We start from the raw sequence: 18,641 nt of genomic DNA on the forward strand, positions 1-18,641 counted from the left end.
TTCCCAGCAACCACATGGTGGCTCACAACCATCTATAATGAGATCTGGTGCCCTCTTCTAACATTCAGGCAGAACACTGCATACATAATAAATGAATAAATCATTAACACTGCATACATAATAAACAAATCATAAATAAATAAATAAATAAATAAATAAATAAATAAATAAATAAATAAATAAATAAATAAAAGGTGTATACCACCATGCCAGGCCTAGGATAACGCTTGAAAAACAGGCAGAAACTTGGGATTCATTAGGACACAGATCCTGTCCCTCCTTTGCTGAGTATTCCTAAGGAGAGAGAGAGAAGTGAGACCCTGTTCATGTGAGAATGTGACTGGGCTTATTCTTGATGTGCCTGATTCTCCCTGTGTTCTGTTCAGAGGAGAGGAGACGGAAAGAGCGGGAAGACCAGATGTATCGTGAGAGGCTGCGCACCTTGTTCATCATTGCTGTTGTAATGAGCCTGCTGAACTCCCTCAGTACCAGTGGGGGCAGTATTTCCTGGACTGACTTTGTCAATGAGATGCTGGCTAAAGGCGAGGTGCAGCGTGTGCAGGTGGTACCTGAAAGTGATGTGGTGGAAGTCTATCTGCATCCTGGAGCCGTGGTGTTTGGGCGGCCTGTGAGTCGGGGTGAAGGCATTGGACTGGGAAAGTTGGGAATATACCCTTTTCAATCAGCCTTGGTGTCTTTAACAGGATATGTACAGAGTAGGGCTTGCTGCAGGGTTTGAACAGTGCTTGCTAAGGTGGAGCTTAAAGAAGGTAGTCAGAGGAGCTCTTGACAGGAAAGACAGCTCTGATGGCATGTTAGTGGAAGAGGTGAAAATAAGTGACAATGGAGTCTAGACAGTATCTCCCTGGGATGAGAGGATAAGGAGATGAGACCATCTGCAGCCTAGATGTTGTGCTGAGCCATTCTGGGTATGTGCAGGACTGGCTGTGAAGTCAGAAGGCCGGGGCTTTGTCTCGTGTCACGAAGAACTGGGAGAGCTAAGGTGGTAAGGAGTTACAGTAAACAGTTTGCACCATAGCTCTTAAGTGGGTGGTTGGCAGAGATGGGTGCAGAAGTAGATGATGGGCTGTTAGTCAGAGGCCTGCTGACACCACAGACCGGTCTGCCCTTTGAGGGATATAAAATAAATGCAAGTTAGTGAAGGGCTGAAACTCAGAGAGGACAGTGAGGGATTGTGCTCACACCAAGATCCCAGCTTGGGAGCCCTGGAAGAGTACACACCATGGGGAGGGGGTGCGGGTTTAGATCAGGCGGGAGATCAGTGTCAGAGATGAGGGACGTCCCACCCCAGGTGAGAGTACTCACAGTTGAAGCTGTGGAGACTGGCCTCAGAGGACAACCAGTATGAAGATGAGTCCCATCCTGCTCTGCTTCAGTCCTTAGAGTGTCTCTCTTATTTCTCCCCCAGTGTCATAGACCATTACTGAGTCCTGAAAGCATTCAGGCAAAGATATTTCTAGAATATACTTTTTTTCTATGTGAGCATTAAAACTACTTGATTATAGGATTATTTAGGACTCTGATTTTTTTTAAGACAGAGTCTATGTAGCCCTTGCTGGTCTGGGCCTTACTATGTAGACCAGGCTCACCTCAAACTCCTAGAGATCTGCCTGTCTCTGCCTCCCAAGTTCTGATATTAAAGGTGTGTGCTACCACACTCAGCCCATAACCAACCCAGAATTTTTCTTTTATTTCCTTCTCACGTTTTATTTAAAATTGGGTGGCAGGAGAGTGTAACTGTGGTAGGCCACCTGGCTGATCGCCCCTGTTCCAAGTGACCACACCAAACTGTAGGCACAGTCTCTATTTGTAGGCTCTACTGACTAGAATGAGCCTTTTCTTCCAGTGTAGTATATTTTCTTTCAACAGACCTGTTCTGCACCCACAAGGACACCTTGAGATTCCTCTTACATGGATGTGGGTGGCGTGAGTGTCATCTGGTCCAGCAAGTTCTATTAGATCATCTCTGTTCTGATAATTTGTAAGAACTGGGGCCATGGGATCAATACACACGTCAAACAGCAAAAGCTCAATCCGTCTAACCACAATGAAGGCATAACATAAGCACCTGTCCGAAACACCCGCCTGCCTCAGCGAAGGTGCGCAGAGCACTCTGACTTTGCACAGCACCTGGATGAGGCAGATACCGAAGGTCCCAGACACTATGGAGAATGTAGGGTTTGAACTGGCTTCTGAAATAAGACACTTTGCTCTTGAGTCTGGCTTAGTAAAGAGGGTCATTTCAGACTTTCCCCTTAGGCAGGTTGGTGAAGCTCTTTGGGTATTAGAATGGCTTGACGTATTGGGGAAGCCCTGAGCAGACATCTAGGATCAGTAAAGGTAATCCTGAAAGTGTAACTTATGGGTGCTTTATCTAATGCACAGAAGGAGGAAATGTAAATGGTGGTTAAAATATTTAATTGCCTCCTTAAATATACAACCCCACCAATATACAGCGAGCCATGACACATTGTTGAAGACTTCTCTGAAACTGTAGGGCTGGGCCATCCATCATCCATCATTGGCTCAAGTTAAATCCAGGAATGTATTAGAATTTGAGCTCCCAGTAATTTAACCTGGTAATATGTGACAAAAGCAACATGAAAACTGGGCAAGATGGTTCATTCAGGAGAAATTTGCATTCAAGGCCAACCTGAGTTATACAACAAGATCACTGTCTCACAAAACAAAAGCAAAAATAATTAAACCTGAAACTGGTGTCCCAGACTGGCCATGAGGATAACTGTGACTTCCTGCAGGTGCCTGTCCCTGTGGTGAGTCCCACGTGTCAGGGTCAAGTTTTACTAAGTACAAAGCATTTCCATCAGAAGTAACTCCTGAGGTTGTCATTCTAGGTTGGACTTGAGAAAACTACAACTTTTTAGGCATGAAAGTGCTTTTTTACAAAGTATCCTCTTTGGAGCCCTGATGTCATACAGTGTGCCAGCTCTGTGTGCTGACCTTTCTCTCTCTCTCTCTCTCTCTCTCTCTCTCTCTCTCTCTCTCTCTCTCTCTCTCTCTCTCTCTCTCTCTCTCCCCACTCTACATTTTGCTCTCAGCGGCTGGCCTTGATGTACCGGATGCAGGTTGCAAATATTGACAAATTTGAAGAGAAGCTTCGAGCAGCTGAAGATGAGCTGAACATCGAGAGCAAGGACAGGATTCCTGTTTCCTACAAGCGGACAGGATTCTTTGGAAAGTATGTTAATTGTCCTGTGGACTTGATCTAATCCAGCTTGGCTTTGTAATGTGAGACACACTGAACAGACAACACATCTTGAGCTGACTTTGCTGGGTCCCTGTGGGAAGGTTCCATGAATGTCAGAGGACAGAGGCTGCAGATGTGGAAGTGCAAATCCCTAGAGCTTTCACTCTCTTTAGCTGTCTGTGGTAGGCAGTCCTGAGTTAAACACACCAAGGTTGCTGCTTTCCATAAAGGAAAATGGAACAGAAGGAACAGAAGGGGTCATAATAAGTAGAAATTCTTTCAGAGGCATCTTAGCACTCACTGTTGGGTATATTGTGAGGGCCATGGAGCCCATAGGCCAGTATTGCTAGTGATGGAAGCCAGTGTCTAAAGAGACATTTACTGTGAGGTTGTAACCTGAGATGCAGGAAGCCAGTATCAACAAGTACTCCTTTGAAAATGACTTGTAATCTGCACAGCCCAGATGCTGAAACCTCCCACCTTGAGGCTGATCTGGTTTCATTGTCAAGTGAAGGGAAGTATGGGGCAGGTCATGGGTGGTCTTCTTCCTTCTCACATAGAGAGCCTAATCACAGAGTTTAATTTTGTTAAGTCTTTTTGTTTGTTTACTAATTGAAAATGACAAAATATAACATGTTAGCCATAGAAGAACCTGCTTTTGTTGGACATTGTCACGTAGCAGGGCAGGTAAGCCTTTGTTCATTCAGTCTAAGCACTTAAAACCTGTGTGGCAGAGGAAGTTTGCTAACAGGAGAACATGTGTGCACAACTGTCTGCTTTCTGCCTTAGCCTCAGTTTTAGAGTTCCCAGCTTCTAAGGTTTGTTCATCAGTTGCCTTGAAAATGACTTGCACCTGCATAACTGCCTTTCTTCTTACCCAGTGCCCTCTACGCCCTGGGGATGACAGCAGTAGGCTTGGCCATCCTGTGGTATGTTTTCCGACTGACTGGGATGACAGGAAGGGAAGGCGGATTCAGTGCTTTCGTAAGTTGTACTGCTGGATGTCTGTAAGATCTTGAATGCTTCTCCATAGCCTATAGAAAAGTCCTCGTGGAAAATGAGCTGTTGACAGTGGCTGTGATCAACAGCCTGTCTCACCTGCTTGGCTGCGTGCAGAGTGTGGGATAACCAGTGTTGCTGAAAGCCTGTTTCCTGACATGGGGCCACCGAGCCCACTATGTCTAGGGAACTGTGTTCTGTGTGGTCCTTTTTTATTGCAAAGTCCCATATCATCTGGGAGTGGTGCTCTTCTTTTTCTCTCTCATTGGCTAATAGAGAAACATTAAAAGTACCTTAAAGAGCTGGGCGGTGGTGGCGCACGCCTTTAATCCCAGCACTCGGGAGGCAGAGCCAGGCGGATCTCTGTGAGTTCGAGGCCAGCCTGGGCTACCAAGTGAGTCCCAGGAAAGGCGCAAAGCTACACAGAGAAACCCTGTCTCAAAAAAAAAAAAAAAAAAAAAAAAAAAAAGTACCTTAAAGAACAGCCATAACATAGGAAAACTCCCTTCTGCTCTTGGGGTATACCTTAGGAAGTGTACTTTCCCTCCTGTGGCTTCTCCATCCCTCAGGCTTAGGCTGGGGATGTAGGCAGCTCCTTTTCTACCCCCCGGAGTGTCACTCTGTCTCCACTGAGAATACAAGCATCTTTCTGTCTCCGTAGCTAAAGAAGACTTTAGCTTCTTCTGATGTGCTGTTGGTGATTGACCCTAGAGCCTTGTACATGCTGGGATGCGAGCTCTCTACCATTGAGCTATGCTCCTTACCCTGAGGAGAGGTTCATGGTTGTCTTTTTCTTTGTTTCTCTCTTTGTTTCTCTCTTTGTTTCTCTCTTTCTCTCTCTCTCTCTTTCTTTCTTTCTTCCTTCCTTCCTTCCTTCCTTCCTTCCTTCCTTCCTTCCTTCCTTTCCTTCTTTTTTTTCTCCTTTTCTTTTTTCTGAGACAGAATCTCACTCTGCAGCCCTGGTTGGCCTGGCACCCTATGTAGACCAGGCTAACATGGAGCTTACAGAGTTCTATCTGCCTCTGCCTTAAAAGCTAGGATTAAAGGTATGAGTCACCATGCCCAAAAAAAGAGTGTTTTTTTGTTTTTTTGTTTTGTTTTGGTTTTTTTTTTTTTTTTTTTTTTTTTAGACAGGGTTTCTCTGTGTAGCCCAGGCTGTCCTGGAACTGGCTCTGTAGACCAGGTTGGCCTTAAACTCAGAGATCCACCTGCCTCTGCCTCCCTAGTGCTGGGATTAAAGGTGTGCACCACCACTGCCTGGCTTATCCTTTTAAAATTTATTTTATTTTATGTATATGAGTGTTTTGCCTGCATGTGTGTGCACTCCGTGCATGCAGGGCATACAGAGGTCAGAAGAGAGTATTGAATCTCCTGGAACTCAAGTTATAGAAGGCTGTCTCTATGTGGGTGTTAGTAATTGTACCTCTGTAAAAACAACAAGTGCTCCTAACCACTGGAACATCTCTCCAGTTCTATTTTTTAAAGGTAAACTGTTAAGATTACTTTCTTCCTAAACAATACAAACCAAAGGTTCCCCTGGTGTGTTTGAAGTGGTCTGTGATCTCATTGTAACGGAGGGAGTAGGCTGATAAGCTGGTCCTCCTGGGCTGTGAGGGGAAGCAGCTCCACCAAGGATGGAGATACAGATTTGTGTTAGGTCAGGCAGCTAGCAGCTACTGCTTCCCTATTTTGCTAAGGATGCACAGTTTTCTGCCCTGACTCTTTCTGCACAGAATCAGCTTAAAATGGCACGTTTTACCATCGTGGATGGGAAGACAGGGAAAGGAGTCAGCTTCCAAGATGTGGCAGGAATGCATGAAGCCAAACTAGAAGTCCGAGAGTTTGTGGATTATCTGAAGGTGAGAGGCATGTGTTAAGGCCATGAGAGATGTGAGTAGGTGGTGAAATGTCTTTTCTCCAAGAAAGAAGGCTGGGGTGAGCAGACACTTGGAGACTGGGGTTTGTTCCATGGGTTAGGTGTTATATGTTAAGGGTGGCAGTCTCATCTCATAGATACGGTAAGATGTGTCTGTACCTGGTAAACCAACTGCAATCCCCAGTATACAGTCGGCCATCAAAAGAGAAGAGTGTAATTAACAGTCCACTTCAACTAGACCATCTTTTCTTTTAGAGCTGTAACCCTATGAAGCTTTTTGCTTTTTCTGGACCCACTGAAACTATAGCTGCTTCATGAGTATCATAAGTTACTCTTCATATGAGTCCCTTAAACATTCTCTGTGAAATGCTGAGTACTTAGTGTCACATGTCTATTCCTGCCTAGAGCCCAGAGCGTTTCCTTCAGCTTGGTGCCAAGGTTCCAAAGGGTGCCCTGTTGCTGGGACCCCCTGGTTGTGGGAAGACATTGTTGGCCAAAGCAGTAGCCACTGAGGCTCAGGTGCCCTTTTTAGCAATGGCTGGCCCGGAGTTTGTGGAAGTCATTGGAGGTAGGTGTGGGCTGGAAGTATGGGCGGCTTCATTGGCCTAGTGCTGGGGTGGCTTTCCACATAACCCTCTTAACATGGGGAGCTGAGTGGAACAGAGAAGGACAAACACAACCCAAGTTAAAATAAGCTTTGGTCCAAGCCAGGCAGAGGTGGCACATGTTAGTCCCAGCACTCAAAGACAGAGGCAGGCAGCCTGGTCTACAGAGTGAGTTCCAGGATACCCAGGGCTACACAGAGAAACTCTCTCTCAAAAAAACCAAAAGCTCTGGTCCACACCCACTCGGTAGTTATGTGCTTTGATTCCGCTTGGATCTGTGGCTTGGGAGGCCCGGATGACTACATGGCACTTCTGGTCCATCCGCAGAGTGGCCTGTTAGATACAGGTATCTCTGGTGGAAGATTTTGCCTGGCTGTGACCCAAAATAGGATTTGATTTCCTTTATCTGCCTATATTTTGACATTCTGTGTCCCTTCAGGCCTGGGAGCTGCCCGTGTGCGAAGCCTCTTCAAGGAAGCCCGAGCCCGGGCCCCTTGCATAGTGTACATTGATGAGATCGATGCTGTGGGAAAGAAGCGGTCCACCTCCATGTCCGGCTTCTCCAACACAGAGGAAGAACAGACCCTTAACCAGCTCCTGGTTGAGATGGACGGTCAGTGCCAGCATGCCCCACCATACACTGTACACCAGGAGAAGACTCTGATCCTATCAGAGCGATGGCTTTCAGAGTGGATGAATCTGGTCACATTTTTTGTTTTAGCTGATAGGGTCTTTATCACTGATAGGGGTATTGCCACTGTTTTATATTGCTGTCAACTCCTCCTCTAGTGAGAACATTATGCAGAGAATATTCTAGATGTTGACGTCTAACAGCAAGTCAGTTTAAGAATTGTCTATCCATTTGCTGCCTATAAGAAACTCTGTTTAGGGGGCTGGAGAGATGGCTCCATAGTTAAGAGCACTGACTGCTCTTCCAGAGGACCCAGGTTCAATTCCCAGTACCCACATGGCAGCTCAAAACTGTAATTCCAGTTCCAGGGGACCCGACACCCATGGCAAAACACCAATGCACATTAAAAAAAAAAAAAAAGGAAGAAAGAAAAGAAAACTAACTCCTCTTTTGGAGCTGGAGAGAGGGCTCAGTGGTTAAGAGTACTTGTTGCTCTTACAGAGGACCTGAGTTTGGTTTCCAGCATCCACATGGTGGTTGTCAACCATCTATAATTGCAGTTCTCTGGCACCCAATGCCCTTCTAACCTGCAGGCATCAGGCACACATCAGGCACAACATACTTGCACACAAAACATTCATATAGGTAAAATAAGTAAATATAAGGGAAATTCAACTTTTCTTTTTTATACTGGGGAGTAAATCCAGGGCTTCACACATGTTAGGCGAGCACTGACCGACCACTAGCTTCCTCCCCAGGGAAATTTTTGCTTTGAGACAGTCTCACTATATAACCCTAGCTGGCCTAGAACTTGCTATGCAGACCAGTCTAACCTCAAACTCACAGGGATTCACTTACCTCTGCCTCCTAAACGCTGGGATTAAAGTTGTGCACCTGGCATGTTTTTTTTTCATTTATTTTATGAATATGCATAAGCACTAGGAAGTCAGGAGGTGTTGGCTGTCCTGGGGCTGGAGTTAGGGAGCTTGTGAGCTGCTGACATGGATGCTGGTACTGAACTCAGGCCCTCTGGAAGAGCATCAAGTTCTCTTGCTCTGAACCAACTTTTCAGCCCTTTGGTTTTTGTGTTTGAGACAAGATTTCAATATGTGACCCTAGGGCTGGCCTCAAATCCCTGATCCTCCTGCCTCAGCCTCCCCAAGGGCTGGGATTACTAGTATGTGGCTCCATACCCAACTTGAGGTCAATTTTTAACTATTATTCAATTAGAATTACAGGTTTTAGGTTTCTATCTTACGGAGACACTTTTCAAGCTATTTTTGGTATTGATGAGAGGCACTCACTTGGTGTTTGGTTTGGTTTTCAAGTCAGGGTTTCTCTGTGTAAGAGCTCTAAGGAGAAACTTTAGCAGTGATATGAAAGAGTTTAGACTGAACAAACCTTGTCTCTTCAAAGTCTTCTTGCTCTTTATGCTAGCTGCCAGTCCCAAGATGTAACATTATGGCTCCATTGCCCTTAGCCAGGTCTGGTGCAGTCTCATGTAGCCCATGGGGTGGTATTGGCTCTGAGTTTCTTCCAGTCTTTTGTGATGGTAACACTCTTTGCAGGACAGTTGTGTTAAAGACATCTTTCTGAGGGACTGTGATGTGATTTTTTTTTTTTTTTTTTTTTTTTGCTTTTTTGAGACAGGGTTTTTCTGTATAATAGCCCTGACTGTCCTGGATCTCACTTTGTAGACTATTCTGGCTTTGAACTCATAGAGATCTGCCTGCCTCTGCCTCTTGAATGCTGGAATGAAAGGTCTGCACCACCTTTGTGTGATGTTTCGTGTGTGTGTGTGTGTGTGTGTGTGATGTGTTCTTAAGGCCAGGTGAAGCATTTATTTTGGTAGGAACAGTTCAGTAACATGATGATCCTCAAGGCCATAAGCAACGTTACATCTTTGGCGGGAGACTATAAGGTGGAGAGTGATAGGAGAGGACACATTATATTTTCCTTTGGCCTTCATACACAGACACATACTTGCACCTACATGCACATGCATATGTTTGCACTGGTCTCACACACACATGCATGTGAGAATTCAACTCCTGGCTCCTGTGATGTCAGATGGCCTGGTGCACATTGGAAGTTATTTCATGTACTGTAAAGTAGCTATAAGTTTAAAAAGCAAAGGATAAACTGGGCAATGGTGGCCTCTCCTGGCACTCAGGAGCCGGAGGCAGGCAGATCTCTGTGAGTTCAAGGCCAGCCTGGTCTACAGAGCAAGTTCTAGGACAGCTAGGACTACAGAGAAACCCTGTCTCAAAAAACCCAAAATAAATAAATAAACAAACAAATCAATCAGTCAAAGGATGGTTCTAACAATGAAGAGGAAAAGGTATTCTATTGTTGAGACGGTATGAAAATGGTTACATATAGAGCGTCCTCAGCCCTCCTGTTTCCTGTCTCTGTTGTTGTCCAGTTGTCCATCAGTTCAGAGCCCATGGCAGGTGTAACAAGTACCCTAACAGCTGCTCTGCACACTAACAGCCAGTGCTCACTGTCAAGTTTCCAGAGCACTGACTGCCTCCGAGGATGTGGTAGTAGTTCCTTGTGGAGAGCAGAGGGCTGCTAGAAACTGACAGATACTTTCAGACCAGACCCAGGAACCTGGCATGAAGGTCTTTGTCTCAGCTAGGACTCTATGAAGTGAGGTTGAACACATACCCCTCATCCTTCTGAACATTGACCATGCATCCTTGATCATGAAGGAAACTCCAGTGAACCCTTCTCCTGTGGCTCTTTTCTCCCCTCAAAGATATGTTTTATTTAAATAGGGGCTTAAATGGATTTCATAACATTACTACTGAACTAGAAAAGAAAACCTGTTAACCAGTTTGTTACCTCACACAGCTTAATGACAGAGGCCATCCTTTTCAAGAGATTTGAGTCTACTAGAAAGCATGACATTTTTCTGAGCTGAATTTCTCTGAACTACCATAAAAATAGCTGTTTGTCCCCCAGGGTTGGCTGAAGAACTGGTTGCTTGTCAAGTTGGCCCAGCACTAACAAGTCTCTTTGTGCTCTCACAGCTGTGGACACTGGTTCCTTCAGAAGCTCTGAGACTAGTCTTTGTTGTCTCCTCAGGAAGAGCAATTTCTGTTCATTGAAGTGCAGAGGAGGGAGTTGAGCGGATGTTGTGCTGGTCGTGGGAAAAACTCCTAAGGGAATGAGAAATCCTGGTCCCAGAGGCCTAAGCACAGGTGCTGTGTGCATTTCTGGAACCATAAAGTCATAGAAGAGAGCCTCCAGCAAGAGCACCAGCTGCCCACCTGCTTACCAACAATCACTTGGCCGTAGGTGTATTCTTAGAGAAAGGGCTTCTTTTGGGGGGAGGTCTGGGGGAGTTGAGACAGGGTTTCTCTGTGTAACACCCTTGGCTGTCTTGGAACTCACTGTAGCCCAGGCTGGCCTTGAATCACAGAGATCCAACTGCCTCTGCCTCCTGAGTGCTAGGATTAAAGATGTTTACCATCACTGCCCGGAGAAGGGGTTTTTAACATGGAGTGTTCTGCTGTGGTATATGTTGTATAGTTTTTGTTTGGGGAAACACAAATGGAAAATGTGAATGCTGATTCCCCATTGGAGTCATTTGAAAATCCTAACAGGGCCAAGCGTGGCAGTTCACACCCTTAATCCCAGTACTCAGGAGGCAGAAGCAAGTGGATCTCTGTGAGTTTGAGACCAGCCTGGTTATAGCAAGTTCCAGGCTATCCAGTACTACCTAGTGAGACCCTGTTTCAAGGGAAAAGAAAACATCCAACAGGGCTTGGAGAGTGAGTGGCTCAGTGGCAGAGCTCTTGCCTTATATTCATGAGATCCTAGTTTATATTTAAAAAAAAAAATTACCACTGGGGTAGAGAGATGCCTCAGTGCTTAAGAGCATTGACTGCTTTTCCAAAGGACCTGGGTTCAATCCCCAGCACCCACATGGCAGCTCACAACTGTCTGTAACTCCAAGATCTGACACCTTCACACATACATGCAGGCAAAACACCAATGTACATAAAGTAAAAATAAATAAACAAACAAACAGATAAATAGATAGATAGAAAACACCAATGTACATAAAGTAAAAATAAACAGATAGATAGATAGATAGATAGATAGATAGATAGATAGATAGATAGATAGATAGATAGATAAACTGTAAGGAAATAAGCAGGCTGGAAAGATGGCTCAGCAGATAAGAGCACTTGTAACCAGTCATGATGGGGTGCACAGCCTTTAATCCCAACACTCAGGAGGCCGAGGCAGGTGAATATCTGTGAGTTCAAGACTAACCTCATCTACAGAGGAAATTCCAGAGCCACATGGGGAGACCCTGTCTCAACAATCAAAAAGAATACTTATTGTCCTTGCAGAGGACTGGGCTCTGGTCCCCACATCCACACGCACCAACCATCTGTAACTCCAATTCCAGAGGCTGAAACACCCTCTTCTGATTTCCACATTGATCAGGCACACACTTTGTGCACATGCATTCATGTAGGCCAAGCACTCATACTCAAACAACAGAAAGTAAATCCAATTAAAATTTTAAAAATAAAATAAAAAATAATAATAATTAGAAAGGAAGGAGGAAGACAGATGATGTGGTACATACTTGCATTCCAGCATGCAGGAGGCTGAGGCAGGAGGATCTGGAATCTGAAGTCAGCCTGGGCACTATAGTGGGGCCTTACAAACATTCCAGCACTTGGGAGGAAGGAAGAATCTTTGTGAGTTCAAGGTCAGCCTGGTCTACATAGATAGTAACAGGATAGCCAGAGCTACATAGAGAAACATTGTCTCAACCTGTCACCGCAACCCCCCCCCCAAAAAAAAAAAACTCACTAAGAAAGCACTATCACAGCCATGTTGTTTGGTTGTTTGTTTTTACCTATACCTGACCTTGCAATTTTTTGTTTTGGTTTGGTTTTGGATTTTTCGAGACAAGGTTTCTCTGTGTAGTTTTGGTGCCTTTCCTGGAACTCACTCTGTAGTCCAGGCTGGCCTAGAACTCACAGATATCCGCCTGCCTCTGCCTCCCGAGTGCTGGGATTAAAGGCGTGCACCACCACCACCACCACCACCACCACCACCACCACCACCACCACCACCGCCCGGCTATTTTGTTTTGTTTGAGCCAGGGTTTCTCTGTATAACAGTCCTGGCTATCCTGGAACTTGTCCTGTAGACCAGGCTGGCCTCGAACTCAACCTGAGATCAATCTGCCTCTGCCTCCTAAGTGCTGGTATTAAAGGCATGTTCCACTACCACCTGGCTTGACCTTGCAGTTTTTTAAAAATTGGATTTTATTTATGTTCAAGGGTCAAGTAAATACATGTACCTCACAATGTACATGTAGAAGAAAGAGGACAATTTGCAGGAGTCTGTTCTCTCTTCCACTTTGTGGATCCTGGGTGTTGAACTCTGGTTATCAGACTTGGCAGCAAGCTCTCTTACCCACTGAACCATCTTGCTGGCCTTGCCATGGCTTTTATGCATCTAGACAGTTCAGTCCTCATAGTAGAAGTGAGTATATTTTGTATAGCTTTCAAGATGCATTTCCTCATGACCATGTCAGGTGAGTGACGAACAAAACAGACACAGCCCAGAACTCCACTGTTGTGGCATAGCCTCCTAGCAAAATAGCTGTTCATCTAACCCCTTGGACGACTGCTCATCACCCTTCAGTGGAGTCACTAACACTTCAGGTCAGACTGTGGGCCAAGGCCTGGGATGCCAGGCTTGAGAGCACATGGATGCCACTGGTGGCTCTTAGTGTGTGCCCCAGATAGCAGTACTGGCCTTGCTAAGAGCCATTTCCACACATAGCCACGGTTTCTGGACAGACCAAAAGTTAGAAGAGAACCTGAGTGAGACGATCTGCTCCGACTGGGGGTGGCTGTCATCTTGGTGCTGGGTGGTAATAAATGGCCGGTTACTCTATGCTGATGGTGTCAGCTTCTATTATGTAGAGCAGGTGGCTACTGGGACCCACTCCCCATACCTCTGTGGTGACATTAACCAACTACCCACCTCTTGGGTATGTTCCCCATCCTTCCACCACACAGAGCTACTACCCAGCCTAGCTGGTTTGAGAGCTTTAGGGGATTCTTCTGCCTCCACTCCCACCCTCCACAGAAGCTTGTGCTCTGCATCCAGCTTTTACATGAGTTCTGAGAATTCAAACTCAGGTCCTCATGCTTGCATAGAGAGGTGTTTGGGTTTTTTTTCCAAATGAACCATCTCTCCAGCCCTGTTGTCATTTTTTTCTTTAGTTTTTATTTGTTTGTTTTTCCGGGGGGTGGGGAGGACACAAGATCTTACTGTGTAGCCTTGGCTGGCCTGGAACTTGTAGAGATCCATTTGCCTCTGCCTCCTAATGCGGGGATTAAAGTCACGTGTCATCATGCTCAGCTTGTGTTTTTGAGACAGGTTCATCTAGTCTAGGCTGGCTTTGAACTCCCTTTGTAATTCAGGATGATTTTGAACTTCTGATCCTCTTATATCACTCTCTGAAGTGATGGGGATGCAGATGTGTGCCATCAGACCTGGCTCCTTAATTTATTTTTTGAGATAAACTCTCACTAGTTGCCCAAGATGGCCCTGAACTTGCCATCGTCCTGTCTCAGCCTTCCAAATACCTGGGTACAGGCCTGGCACGATTTTGTATATAAACTTTATAATTTCAGAATTCCAAGGCACCTAGACAGAAGACATTCAAGAAGCATGAGCATGCTGGGTGTGATGGAGCACACCCTAATCCCAGTACTCAGGATTAGGCAAAGACAGGCAGAACTCTCTGAGTTGAAGGCCAGTTTCTTCTATATAGCAAGTTTCAGGCCAGCCAGGGCTACTGAGATTGATAGTGTCTCATTGAAACAAGAAAAGAAAGCCTGAGCATGAAACCAGGAAGGTCTTTGGGCAGAATGTTCTGTGTGGATCTCTCTTAGCTGTCACATCTCTAGCCTATCAGCTTCTTGCTCTCTGTGTCATTATTTCTCTACCAAAGGCTCAGGTGTCCAGAGGAACCTTGGGGCTATGGCAGAAGGCAGAGCTGAGCTCATTTAAAAACAAAACAAAACAAAAAAACAGCATTGTTTTTAGGTATCTGCTTAGCTTTGGCAAGGTGACCTTCTGCCTTGCTCTGTTCTTGAAGGCTCAGTGAATTATTGTCACTGTTATGGCTTGTCAGGATTAAAGTGTGATAAGGAGGATATGATTTTCCTTCCTTCCTTCCTTCCTTCCTTCCATCCTTCCTTCCTTCCTTCCTTCCTTCCTTCCTTCCTTCCTTCCTTCCTTCCTTCCTTCCTTCCTTCCTTCCGAGAGTCTCATGCATCCCAGGCTAGTCTTGAACTCAGTATATGGCTGAGGATTACCTTGGACTCCAGATCATCCTGCCTCCAGAGTGCTAGAATTTACAGGTATGTGCCACCACACCTGGTTTATGTGGTGCTGAAGATTGAACCCAGGACTTCCTGCATAGTAGACATGCACTCTAGCAATTAACCTACATTCTCAGCCCCCTCCCCCGCTTCTTCACAAAGAAAATGTTTAAGGGGGTTTGTTGTTTTGTTTGTTTGTTTGTTTGTTTGTTTTGGGAGGTCTCTATGTCTTGGCTCTCCTAGAACTTGCCATGTAGACCAGGCTGACCTAGAAGTCAAAGAGATCCTCTTGCCTCTGCTTCCCAAATGCTGGGAGTAAAGGTGATGTGCACCACCACACCTGGCTATAAACCTTTTGTGTAGTTGATTTTTTTCTCCAGTCACATCTAGTCAAGGATCTAGGGTGGTTTCTGAGCCACTTTTAAAAAAAGCTATATATGAATGTTTTGTCTCTGATTACATATGTGTACTACATGTGTGCCTGGTGCCCATGGATGTCAAAAGAAGGCAGACCTCCTGAAACTAGATTTACATATGGTTGTGAGCCTCCTGATGTGGGTACTGGGAACCAAACCTGAGTCCTCTGCTAGAGTAGCACTGTTTCTAACCGCTGAGTCATCTCTCCAGCCCCACTTTTAATATCCTGGACAAGAAACCTCATGCCTAAACCCAGGTGTTAAAGTGTTTAGATACCACATAGTAAAGAGCTGCAGCTGAGCAACCACCATAGCTCCTTGGGATGAAAATTACTACTCCCTCGCAGGGATCCACCTGAGTCTCCAGAGGGTCTTGGGGCCATTCAGCCTCCACATATGGCCAAGGGAAACTGCTGTTGTTGACAAACAAGCAACTTCACACGTTTGGCATGACTTTGATTGGAAGCCATTGGGAAGGTGCCTGCACCTTGTCATCCTGTCCAGAAGGAATCTGGTGTTGTTCTTCCCCCGGGCCTCTACTTCTCCCCTGCTGTGTCCTCACTGGGAAAAGCCATTCTGTCGAAATGTTCCACTCCAAAGGCCACTGTGTCTGCTCTGTCCTCTCAGGAATGGGCACCACAGACCATGTCATCGTCCTGGCTTCCACGAATCGAGCTGATGTTTTGGACAATGCTCTGATGAGGCCTGGTCGTCTCGATAGGCATGTCTTCATTGATCTTCCCACTCTTCAGGTCAGAACCGCCGGGAAGGATGGGGCAACCAGTTTCTCCATAGCACAGTTCTTCTGGCCTGGGCCACAGCCTTCCTTCCCTCCCTGGGGAACAAGCTCTAGTTTTATAGTCATCATGGTTCTTTTCTCCAGTATCTAGCCTTAGTGTGATATTACTGTGGCCCTTGGGGCCCAAGTAAGTGTCCATGACCACACTGGCACCGTAATACCCAATGTCCTTTTGTAGTTGGTTTGGTTTGGTTTGGTTTTTGAGACAGAGTCTTGCTATGTAGCCCAGGCTGGCTTTGAACTTATGATTCTCTAGCTTCTACTTCTTGAATGCTGGGATCATAGGGTCCTGGTGATGGGGCTTGCTCAGTATTTATTCACTGCTCTCATATTTTCACAGTGAGCTAAAGTTTGCCCAGTGTCTTCTACCTTCATCCTTGAGTGTGTGGAGTTGACTGCACTGGTCTAGGTTAGGTTGTTTGGGGTTTTGTTTGTTTGTTTGTTTTATTTTTATTTTTATTTTTTGAGACAGGATTTCTCTGTATAGCCCTGGCTGTCCTGGAATTCTCTCTGCAGACCAGGCTGTCCTCAACCTCAGAGATCCACTTGCCTCTGCCTCCCAAGTACTAGGATAAAAGATGTGAGCCACCACTGTCTGGCTTGGGTTGAGTTTTATAGTAAATTCTTTCAAATCAAAATGAGGGCATCTCTCCTTTCCATCTTGAATTTTGTGAGACGTCTTGGAATTTTCACCCCTCCCTCTTTGATGTAGCTAGAGTTTTCCTGCCTTGCCCACAGTCAGGACAAATCTCTCTCACCTGCCAGTCCCACAGCCGCTCAGACCCAACCAAGTAAACACAGAGACTTATATTGCTTACAAACTGTATGGCCATGGCAGGCTGCTTGCTAACTGTTCTTATAGCTTAAATTAATCCATTTCCATAAATCTATACCTTGCCACGTGACTCGTGGCTTACCAGCATCTTCACATGCTGCTTGTCTTGGCGGCGGCTGGCAGTGACTCCTTCTGCCTTCCTGTTCTTTCTTTTCTCCTCTCTGTTAGTCCTGCCTATACTTCCTGCCTAGCCACGGGCTAATCAGTATTTTATTTATTGACCAATCAGAGCAATTTGACATACAGAACATCCCACAGCACTTTGATGTATTTATTTATGCATTTTTATGTATATGAGAGTTTGCCTATATAAATGCATGGGCACCATGTGTGTTCCTAGTGCCAGAGGAGTATCCGATCCTCTGGGTCCCCTGCAACTAGTTACAGATGGTTCTGAACCACCACGTGGATCCTAAGAACTGAACCCAGGTCCTCTGAAATAGCAACACGTGTTCCTAACCTCTGAGCCATCTTCTCAGTCTCTAATCGTCTTGCCTTTTGTAACTACACTTGACTTTGTCTTGGAAGTGGTGTCCATGAAAGCCTCACAAACCACGGTTTTCTGCCCTGATAGCCTCTTTCTCACAAGCTTCTGTTTGGTCCTGCTACATGGTCAAAGTACCTGTATTATAGCCTTGAGAGAGCAGGAATTGGATAGAGGGTCTGTGTGGAAGGAAGGAGAGCAAATATAACGGCTGGGTAGTTAGTTAATGCCACTGGAGAGAGATGTGTGGGGTAGCCTCAGTATCCCTTACTTTACTTAAGAGAAGCTGGTTGTCTCCTGACAATGTCAGATATTTTATGTCAGGATCCAGAATGTGTGACTTGCAGAATTTTTGTGGAATAAATCTTTGCTACATGTGGTATGCTTTACTTGTATTCTATTACATTTATTTTCCTTTCATCTTTAAATTGCTGCTTGGAGCTCTATAAATTGGTTTCTAAGAGCACGGGTAATGACTGAGAATGTCAAGCATGTAGAAGCCAGTGTTTCCTGTGATCGCCACATTTCATCAGGGAGCTTGTGGGAGAACAGTTTGTCTTGTTATCCAAGTGTGATTTCAGCTGTGTTTTCCCCGTTTATGACAGGAAAGGCGGGAGATTTTCGAGCAGCACCTGAAAGGCCTGAAGTTGACCCAGCCCAGCAGCTTTTACTCCCAGCGGCTGGCAGAGCTGACACCAGGATTCAGTGGTATGACCTCAACCTTAGTACATGTATTCATGACAGAGAGCCTCCATCTCCCAGTGCAAGTACTTTCACTGTTCTGAGTCACTCTTCTGTGCAGCCTGGGTGAGATCAAGTGTGAATGCAAGCAGCAGAGGACCAGGAAAGAGGGACTTTCTTCCTCTCGTGGTGGAAGCAATAGCAATAAGTATTGTGTGGCTCACCTGACTTCACAGGGAGCAGTTGTGATGTCTGCACCAAAGCGGCAGTCAGCATCCTGATGGCCCCACAGCTTCTGCCATCAGAGGACTGTGAGACAGTCTGTCTGCCTGTGCCTCCTGGGTTGTATTTACAGAGAGAACACCTTCCAGTTCAGACTGCCCCACCAGGCTTCCTCCGCACAGTCCCCATGTGATTCCCAATGAAGTAGAAGTCACAGTTAGGTGCCTGCAGTGGTGGTTCACATCTTTAATCCCAGCACTCGGGAGGCAGAGGCAGGCGGATCTCTGTGAGTTCGAGGCCAACCTGGTCTACAGAGCGAGATCCAGGACAGGCACCAAAACTACATAGAGAAACCCTGTCTCAAAAAACCAAAAAGAAAGAAAAATACCAGTGTCAAGTGACATAAAGCAGTACAGAGGCAGACAGGAAAGGGCTTCGAGATCCAGAGTAGCATGCCATTGCAGTGCTTTAGCCTGCTGCCCTAGAGG

The 18,641-nt window shown here is 45.7% G+C and overlaps 1 protein-coding gene across 4 annotated transcripts in view; it reads left to right on the plus strand.

Moving 5' to 3' along the window:
* Spg7 (SPG7 matrix AAA peptidase subunit, paraplegin) overlaps positions 1–18,641 on the plus strand; it is a 57,554-nt gene that overhangs the window by 30,112 nt on the left and 8,801 nt on the right. For all 4 annotated transcript variants that reach the window (XM_042277822.2, XM_076572276.1, XM_042277821.2 and 1 more), the window contains 8 exons: positions 387–628; positions 3,081–3,220; positions 4,111–4,213; positions 5,962–6,087; positions 6,510–6,672; positions 7,149–7,322; positions 15,760–15,884; positions 17,856–17,958. In XM_042277822.2, coding sequence (XP_042133756.2) covers positions 387–628; positions 3,081–3,220; positions 4,111–4,213; positions 5,962–6,087; positions 6,510–6,672; positions 7,149–7,322; positions 15,760–15,884; positions 17,856–17,958 — 1,176 coding nt within the window. The remainder of the gene's footprint in view (positions 1–386; positions 629–3,080; positions 3,221–4,110; positions 4,214–5,961; positions 6,088–6,509; positions 6,673–7,148; positions 7,323–15,759; positions 15,885–17,855; positions 17,959–18,641) is intronic.

This window comes from Peromyscus maniculatus, chromosome 5, assembly GCF_049852395.1.
Source record: "Peromyscus maniculatus bairdii isolate BWxNUB_F1_BW_parent chromosome 5, HU_Pman_BW_mat_3.1, whole genome shotgun sequence".
Taxonomy (NCBI): domain Eukaryota; kingdom Metazoa; phylum Chordata; class Mammalia; order Rodentia; family Cricetidae; genus Peromyscus; species Peromyscus maniculatus.